The sequence below is a fragment of the Chiloscyllium plagiosum genome, chromosome 30 (assembly GCF_004010195.1).
Source record: "Chiloscyllium plagiosum isolate BGI_BamShark_2017 chromosome 30, ASM401019v2, whole genome shotgun sequence".
Classification (NCBI taxonomy): domain Eukaryota; kingdom Metazoa; phylum Chordata; class Chondrichthyes; order Orectolobiformes; family Hemiscylliidae; genus Chiloscyllium; species Chiloscyllium plagiosum.
In genome coordinates, this window is record NC_057739.1 from 2,860,267 (window position 1) to 2,869,644 (window position 9,378).

At 48.2% G+C, this 9,378-nt stretch overlaps 1 protein-coding gene across 2 annotated transcripts in view; it reads left to right on the forward strand.

The window, feature by feature from the left end:
• The first annotated feature begins 574 nt into the window (after positions 1-574).
• coq4 (coenzyme Q4 homolog (S. cerevisiae)) overlaps positions 575-9,378 on the forward strand; it is an 18,707-nt gene continuing 9,903 nt past the window's right edge. The window contains exons 1-4 of one of the 2 annotated variants that reach the window (XM_043719812.1): positions 577-779; positions 869-1,003; positions 2,090-2,186; positions 5,245-5,347. In XM_043719812.1, coding sequence (XP_043575747.1) covers positions 632-779; positions 869-1,003; positions 2,090-2,186; positions 5,245-5,347 — 483 coding nt within the window. In that variant the 5' untranslated portion in view covers positions 577-631. Of the gene's footprint in view, positions 780-868; positions 1,004-2,089; positions 2,187-5,244; positions 5,348-9,378 lie in introns of both variants that reach the window. The other variant, XM_043719813.1, reaches the window with a different exon arrangement.

Here is a 9,378-nt window from a genome sequence, read left to right on the forward strand (position 1 = left end):
TATATATTTCCTCATTCTTGCTAATTCAGCTCTCGGCCGAAACAATCCCAAACTAATGTGAATTCATTTACTCTGTATCAGAACTTATAATTGCAGAAATAACATTAATTCACCTATATCCCACAAGAGCTTTGTTTTACGTGAAACGTGCTGTGTAAGTACAAGTTGATGCACATATGTAAAAGCTGGATTGATATTTGGCTGAAACTCCTTTGCTGTTGTCTATTGAACATATTTATTCAGATTGTGGACAGTTTCTGTTTTATTTGTAAACAAATTTGAGTTGGAACATAAGTTCGTCTGAAATAACTTGTGCACAAGGGGTTTTGTACTTGAGAGGGACAGGAACAACACTGGGTTCTCAGATAAAACACCAGCACAATGGACATTGTCCATGGCACAGGCATTGACAGTGCGCCTGCGCTGTGATCCGGGTAATGACACTGCGCTGTGACCTGGGCAGTGCGCCTGCGCTGTGATCCGGGCATTGACAGTGCGCTGTGACCTGGGCAGTGCGCCTGCGCTGTGATCCGGGTATTGACACTGCGCCTGCGCCGTGACCCGGATATTGACTACGTGCAGTGCGCCTGCGCTGTGAGGCGGTGGTACCGCTGCCGGTTGTGGGTCTGTCATGGGGACGGTGCTGAGGAGCGGGGTCCAGGGCCTGACCCTGACTCTCAGTCGGGGCCTGCACGGGCTGTCAGGCCGCGGCGGGAGGCTCAGCCCGGGCCCGAGGCTGGGGGCAGGCTCCGTGCGGCCTGCAGCCACGGTCTCAGCCGGTAAGTGATCCCGGGCCGGGGGCCGGGGGCCGGGGCCGGGGGCGGCGGCGGGACCGAGGGCCGCTCTCACCCGGTTTGTGTCTTTGCAGGTCTCGGGGAGGGGGCGAGTGCGGAGGCCGAGCACAGCCGCCGCTATCGGAGCCACATCCCCAGCAGCCGGCTCCAGAAACTGCTGCTGGCCTCAGGATCCGCCTTGATGGCTCTATACAACCCGTACCGGCACGGTAAGATCCCAGTGACACCCTGCCCCCCCCCCCGTCCGTCCGTCACCCCCACCCCAGGGGGCCGCTGGAGTCACCCTGGACAGGGTCACGGTCACGGTCACCAGATCCACTGGGGAGGGTCAGAATGATCCTGGATTCACCGAGACTCGTCAGGGCCAAACTGGGGGGGGGAGATTCACCTGGAGGGAGGGGGTCCGGGGTCACTGAGGGAGGGGGTCCGGGGTCACCGCGGGAGGGGGTCGGGGGTCACACCGGGAGGGGGTCCGGGGTCACACCGGGAGGGGGTCCGGGGTCACCGCGGGAGGGGGTCCGGGGTCACTGCGGGAGGGGCCCGGGGCCACAGCGGGAGGGGGTCCGGGGTCACCGCGGGAGGGGGTCCGGGGTCACTGCGGGAGGGGCCCGGGGCCACAGCGGGAGGGGGTCCGGGGTCACCGCGGGAGGGGGTCCGGGGTCACTGCGGGAGGGGCCCGGGGCCACAGCGGGAGGGGGTCCGGGGTCACCGCGGGAGGGGGTCCGGGGTCACTGCGGGAGGGGCCCGGGGCCACAGCGGGAGGGGGTCCGGGGTCACCGCGGGAGGGGGTCCGGGGTCACTGCGGGAGGGGCCCGGGGCCACAGCGGGAGGGGGTCCGGGGTCACCGCGGGAGGGGGTTACACATTGCAAGGGGGTGTGATAAGCCCTGAAGAAGAGCTCATCCCCGAAACGTCGATTCTCCTGTTCCCTAGATGCTGCCTGACCTGCTGCGCTTTTCCAGCAACACATTTCCATCTCTGATCTGCAGCATCTGCAGACCTCACTTTCTCCTCCCGGTGTGATTTCAGTATCGCAGCAGAGTGACAGGGTCACACTAAAGTCTCTGGGTAGGCTTAGGCTCATACTGGGGTCACTGGGGAGGATCAGACTGGATTCACTTAAATGGGTGAAGATTTGCTGGACTGTCAGCCTGTGTTCTCGTATTCAGGCCCTGGAGTTGGACTTAGCTGAAAGGATTGCCGCCTTGTAGTTGAATTATGTAGGATACATGATGTGAAGCCAGTTTATTATGAGGGAGTGTGACTCAAATTTGATCTGTTCTCTTTTTGTTGCAGATATGGTGGCTGTACTGGGAGAAACAACAGGGCTGCTGGCAATCCGAAAGCTGCGAGACAGGATGCAGAACCATCCTGAGGGATTCCAGATTCTGCAGTAAGTGCAGTTGCAATGTTTATACTGGAGGAGAGGTGATGATAACCGTTAAAAGGAACCAGTTACTTTAGTTTTTACTTCATAAAAGATCAAATTAAAGGCAGAAGATGCTGGGAATACAGGACCAGAAGGCATGATGATATGGGCAGAGGTGCAGCGGCTAGGGGGTGGATCACTGGAGGAGGCAATGGACTGGGTAATGTCACTGGCCCAGTAATAGTGTTCGTCCATGTTTGAACCAAGGCTGTGATAAGGTCAGGAGCTGGGTGGATCTGACTGAACTGAAACTGAGCATCAGTGAGTAGGCTTTTCCCTTATAAGTGCCACTTGGTAGCATTATCAACAACCTATTGTTAGTTTACTGACAATCAAGAGTAGACTGATGGTGGCTCATGGTTTTCAACATTGGTTCAAAGTCCTATCATGGCAGATGAAATTTGAAATTAATGCAATCTAGAATTAAATGTCAGTCCAATGGTGACAAATATATGATTGTCTGAAAAACCTGTCAGGTTCTCTAATGTTCTCCAGGGAAGGAAATCTGTCATCCTTACCCAGTCTGGCTTACATGTGCTTCAGACCCACAGCAATATCCCCCACTCTACCATTACCACCTAGCCAGGGATCAACCCTAGTTCAGTGGAGAGTGCACAATGCCAGGAACAGCATTAAAATACCTGAAAGTGACGGGTTTCAGGTGAAGCAACTTGCATAAGCAGTAAGTGATTGACAGAGCTAAGTGATTCCATAACAATGGTTCAGATCTAAGCTCTGCAGTCCTGCTACATTCAGTTGTAAATGGTGCAATATATCCCAAACCTCAGTGAGGCAGCAACCCAACACAACAGTGCAAAAGATAAGGCTAAAGCATTTGCAACAATTGTCAGCCAGATGTACCAAGTGGATGATCCATCCCAGCCTCCCCCGGTGATTCCCATCATCTCTCGTACCAATTTTCAGCCGATCCAATTCACTCCACGTGACAACAAGAAATGAATGGAGGCAAAGGCTGTTGGCCCTATCAACATTTCGGCAATAGCACTGAAGAATTGTGCTTCAGAACTTGCTGTGTCCCTAGCCAAGCTGATTCAGTTCAACCACAACATTATTATCTACCTGACAATGTGGATCATTACAAATAATAGGATGAATTAAATGCCATCCCATCAGTCTACTCTTGATTGTCAGTAAACTACCAATAGGTTGTTGATAATGCTACCAAGTGGCACTTACAAGGGAACAGCCTGCTCACTGATGCTCAGTTTCAGTTCAGTCAGGTCCACCCAGCTCCTGACCTCATCACAGCCTTGGTTCAAACATGGGCAAAAGAGCTGAAGGTGAGTGGTAGCTCTTGACATCAGGGCCAGATTTGACCGAATGTGGTGTCAAGGAGCCTTAGCTAAACTGGAGTCGGGATTAAGGGTCGGTCGGAGTCATATCTGGCAGGCAGGCAGAAGTGGCTGTTGGAAGTTAGTGATCTCAGCTCCAGGACATCTCTGCAGGAGGTCCTCAGGGTAGTGTCCTTGGTCCAACCATCTTCAGCTGTTCCATCAATGACCTTCTCTCCATCATAAGGTCGGAAGTGGGAATGTTTGCTGCTGATTGCGCAATGTTTAACACCACGCACAACTCCTCAGATCCTGAAGCAGGCCATGTCCAAGTGCAATAAGACCTGGACAAATCCAGACTTGGGCTGACAAGTGGCAAGTAATGTTCGTGCCTCACACATCAGGCAATGACCATCTCCAACAAGAATCTAACCATGGCCCTTGACATTTAATGGCATGACCATTACTGAATCCCCCACTATCAACATCCTGGGGATTACCATTGACCTCAACTGGAATAGTCATATAAGTGGAGGAGGCGATGGCGTTGTGGTACTATCGCTAGCCTATTAATCCAGAAACTCAGCTCATGCTCTGGGGACCTGGGTTTGAATCCTGCCACAGCAGATGGTGAAATTTGAATTCAACAAAAATGTGGAATTAAGAGTCTAATGATGACCATGAAACTCATCTGATTCACTCACGTTTTTTTAGGGAAAGAAACTGCCATCCTTGCCTGGTTTGACCAACATGTGACTCTAGACCCACAGCAATGTGGTTGACTCTTAACTGTCCTCTGGGCAATAAATGCTGGCCGGGACAGTGACACACACATCTCATGAATGAATAAAATAAATAAATGCAGTGGCTGCAAAACCAGATCAGAGGCTAGGAGTCCAACTGGAAGTAACTCACATCCTGTCTTACTAAAGCCTGTCCATCTACAAGGCTCAAGTCAGGAGTATGATAGAATTCTGTCCACTTACCTGGATGGGTGCAGCTCCAACAACATTCAAGAAGCTTGTCAGCATCCAGGACAAAACAGCCAGCACTACATCCACAAGCATCCACTTTCTCCACCACTGATGCTCAGTAGCAGCAGTGTGTCCTATTGACAAGATCCTTAGTCATGAGTTTGGAAGGTGCTGCCTACCTCAAAGGACAAGGGCAGCAGATGGATGGAACCATTCCCTGCAAGGTCCCCTTCAAGCCATTCAGCCATCCTGAGTCGGAAATATATCGCTATTCCTTCACTCACTGGGGTCAAACTCCTGGAATTCTCTCCCTAAGGGCATTGGGGGTTTACCTCCAGCTGTTCAAGAAGAAGCTCACCACCACAGCTTGGGGAGTTTGGCAGTGAGGGATAGTGAGAAAAAAATAAGGCACGTTACGAAGCTGTGTACCTGTGACAAGAAGTTTGGGTGTTTAAGCCAGTATGTGGAGAAGGAGACAGGAAGTTTGGGTGTTTAAGCCAGTACGTGGAGAAGGAGACAGGGTCCCATGGTTTTAAATTCATTGAAGCAATGAGAGATGGTTAATTGTGGCTTTTATCATAGACTGGCGAGAGAACGTGTTTGACAGCAGACTGGTATCTTGTAGAGAGCAGCGGGAGTTGATTAAAGTCTTCCTGATTAAGAAGTGATTGAGGGGAGAGGAGGCAGGGTTCATTTTCACCATTCACTGCATTCCCAAGGTGAGGAGTTCACTGTCCCTGGGGTCCTTGTTTCTAGGGAGAGACCTCGGATCAGCACGTCTACCTTGGATTTGGTCAGCCTGAGAGAGTTACCTGATGGCACATTTGGCAGAGAGTACGTCCGTTTCCTTGATGTTAATGTGAGTGGTACTTTCCTGATTGTAACCGGGTAAAATGAGAGAGACCCGCTGTATCCTATAGCAGGCAGTCAGCCACTTGTGCATGATAACTGTCTTTACATTCACACATAGGGTGGCCCCTCTCGTCTGCTCTCATGGCTGAGCCAATTATTCCACATTTCTGCCCACCTGTCCGCCCCCCCCCCCCATTATTTATCAAGATGCTATCCACTTGCACCCTTAAAAGATTCTGCTGCCCCTCTCAAGTCTGTTCCAAAGACTCCTAAACCCCTGTGAGAAAAATATTCTGTTCATCTCCCTCTTAAATATGCAATGGCTTAGTGTTTGACAGTGGATCCAGTTCTAGATTCTCCCGCAAGAAGAGTCCTCTCCACATCTACCCTGTCAAGACCACTTGTTTTAATGAAGTTGCCTCCTCTAAACTACAGCTGATGCAAATCTAGTCTGTCCATTGTTTCCTCGTGACAGCTCAGCCCAGTTATCGGTCGGTGAACCCTCTCTGAATTGCTTCCAACTACAATCTTCCTTAAAGCAAGGAGGTTTTGGTCTGGTTTTGGCCTCACTACTGCCCTGTACAATAAAGCCAGAACCTCCTGACTTTAACATTTAATTCCTCTCATAATAAATAATAACATTCTAGTATCTTTCCTGATTATTTACTATACCCTTAGGTTCATGTGCTATGGCATTGAGATCTCTCTACATCTTAGAGCTCTACAATCTCTCATCATTTAGATAATGTGCTTCTTTATTCTTCCTGCCATAATAAACCTTTTTCCACATTATGCAGTATCTACCAGACATCTGCCCTCTCATCGCCACCCCTCAGCCTCCTCCTGTCCTCTTCACAACTAACTATCTTTGTGTCATTTGCAAATTTCACTACCGTACCATAGGGATCTTTACGTCATTTATATAAATTATAAAAATGTGAGGCTTCTGTACTGACCCTTGTGCCACACTACTCATTTGTTACATCTTGCCAAAATGAAACTGACCTGTTTATGCCAGTCTATATGTTTTCCCCTATTCAATGAGCTTTCATTTTTCAAAATAGTCATAGAGATGTACAGCACAGAAACAGACCCTTCGGTCCAACCCGTCCATGCCGACCAGATATCCCAACGCAATCTAGTCCCACCTGCCAGCACCCAGCCCATATCCCTCCAAACCCTTCCTATTCATATACCCATCCAGATGCCTCTTAAATGTTGCAATTGTACTCGCCTCCACCACTTCCTCTGGCAGCTCATTCCATACACGTACCACCCTCTGCATGAAAAAGTTGCCCCTTAGGTCTCTCTCATATCTTTCCCCTGTCACCCTAAACCAATGTCCTCTAGATCTGGACTCCCCCAACCCCAGGGAAATGACTGTCTATTTATCCTATCCATGCCCCTCATAATTTTGTAAACCTCTATAAGGTCCCCCCTCAGCCTCCGACGCTCCAGATATCAAGTCTCTGCAATCTACATGGCCTTTCCAAAAAGATGGGGAGAGTCTCACTGAAGGTTATTGCTTGTCCAGTCATTTCAGTCCTGTACACCTTAGAGTGTGTGGGAGCAGGCAGCAGTGGCTTCAGTTATAGCAACTGTTACCTTCTGAATAAAGCGCTGTCGTCCTGGCGACTGTTACCCACCAATAACTGCTCACAACAATAGCAACCGAGGTGAATATGATTAGTATTATTGTATATCTGTCGCTCCTCTCAGCCCCAAACTGCTCTTACCGCCCATGTGGTATCGCTCCATGAAAAGGTGCAAACGTTGATAGCTTTGTTAATGGTATCCCCAGTGTCAGTGACACCTCTTCGATATGGCAGTTTTACAGGACCTTGAGGTCTTCTTTGGGTAATCCGAAATTCAGATAATTGATGTTTGGATAACTAAGGTTGTTCTGTATAGGTCCCCTAATCATTTACAGTCTGTTCTCGTATAACGCAGTCGTTGTATTCTCGAGCAACCTCGTGTTATAGAAAATCACGCAATAGAAATAACAGGGCCTATGGGAAAAACAGTTTTGGTGGGTCAACCCCAAACCATATCAGTAAAAATCACAAAAAAAATAGTAGTTAGCCAAACACAAATGATAGCACAGTCTAAGTAAATATTAATAGCATATATTTTAATGAAATAATATTAAATTTATTGTAAGGGTTTAAGGGGTTTGAGTTTGCTGAGTTACAGTACTGTATTAAGACAGGGGCTGAGGGTTATCATCATTACTTTCAGGTGCAGTTCTGGATTCAGGGTTATGACAAAAGAAAATATTTAGTGCAGAGGTGGATGGCTGTGGTTTACTGTCCTCAAGACTGTTTCTTGCAGGTTGGCTTAAAAAAAGGGAACCAGTGTTTGCTGCTTTGCATCTTTCTTCTTTCATGAAGAAGCTGGTCATAGGGTGTAAGACATTCTGCCAGGAACTGCTATCCTGCTGCACTCTTCATTGTCTTCTAAGAGCTGCAACTGCTTCTCAACTTCCCTCAAGATAAAAGACAAACAGAAGTGGAAATTTCTCGTGGTGCTGCATCCTGGCCTACTTCATCTTCATCTTGAGCTTCAATTCCCCCTGCAGCAACAAGTTGTTGTAGATCAGTCTCAACTTGTACAAATCCAGCTTGCTTTGCAAGAGCGACACAATGTTCTTTGATTGTTGGAAGCTCCTCTGATGGTTCAACGCCTTTAAAATCATGAAGAAAATCTGGGAGAAGCTTCCACCAAATTGCATGCAAGTAGGCCTTACTGACATCATCCCAGGCCGCCTCAATGACGTTAATGGCATTCTTAATGTTAGAGCTCTTCCAAAATTGAAGAACACTGTTCTCATTAGCTCCCTCAGTAGCTGCAATCAACTTCCTGACTGTGCGCCTTAAATAATAAGCTTTAAAAGCTGCTATTGCATCCTGGTACATGGGTTGAATGAGAGAGGTTGTGTTCGGAGGTAGAAATAGCACTTTGATGTTTTCAGGAAGTTCACCAATGGTGGGAGGATGGCTTGGTGCATTGTCCAGAATGAGGAGAATCTTGAAACACAGACATTTCCTCCTGCAACAATTTCTAAACATATCCTCAAAAACATCAACAATAAGGTCAGGAAGAATTTGCCCTGTCATCCAACCTCTTTTGCTTGACCTGAAGTAAACACCTTGAGTGGACTTAAGGTAACCAGGGATGGAATTGCATAATAGCCAGCAGGAGTTCAGTTTTAAAAAAATCATTCTCCAATTCACCAATCACGTTACAACCAAATTGCATTGACAAAACACGCATTATAGGAGAACAACCTGTAGGAGCAAAGGGTATCAAGGAAGAATTAACAAGAGGTTGTCAGTAAAGCCAGGCAAAAGATAGTGGTGGGAAGTTGTGTGTGGAGTCAGAGGAGATAGGGGAAGCACTAAATAAATATTTTTCGACAGTATTCACTCTAAAAAACGACAATGTTGTCGAGGAGAATACTGAGATACAGGCTACTAGACTAGTTGGGATTGAGGTTCACAAGGAAGAGGTATTAGAAATCCTGCCGAGTGTGAAAATAGATAGGTCCCCTGGGCCGGATGGGATTTATCCCAGGATCCTCTGGGAAGCCAGGGAGGAGATTGCCAAGCCTTTGTCAGCACGGTTTTGTGAAGGGTAGGTCGTGCCTCACAAACCTTATTGAGTTCTTTGAGAAGGTGACCAAACAGGTAGATGAGAGTAAACCAGTTGATGTGGTGTATTTGGATTTCAGCAAGGCGTTCAATAAGGTTCCCCACAGTAGGCTATTGTACAAAATGGAGAGGAATGGGATTGTGGGAGATATAGCAGTTTGGATCAGTAATTGACTTGCTGAAAGAAGACAGAGGGTGGTGGTTGATGGGAAATGTTCATCCTGGAGTCCAGTTACTAGCGGTGTACCGCAAGGGTCGGTGTTGGGTGGGTCCACTGCTGTTCGTCATTTTTATAAACTACCTGGATGAGGGCGTAGAAGGGTGGGTTAGTAAATTTGCAGACGACACGAAGGTCGGTGGAGTTGTGGATAGTGATGAAGGATGTTGT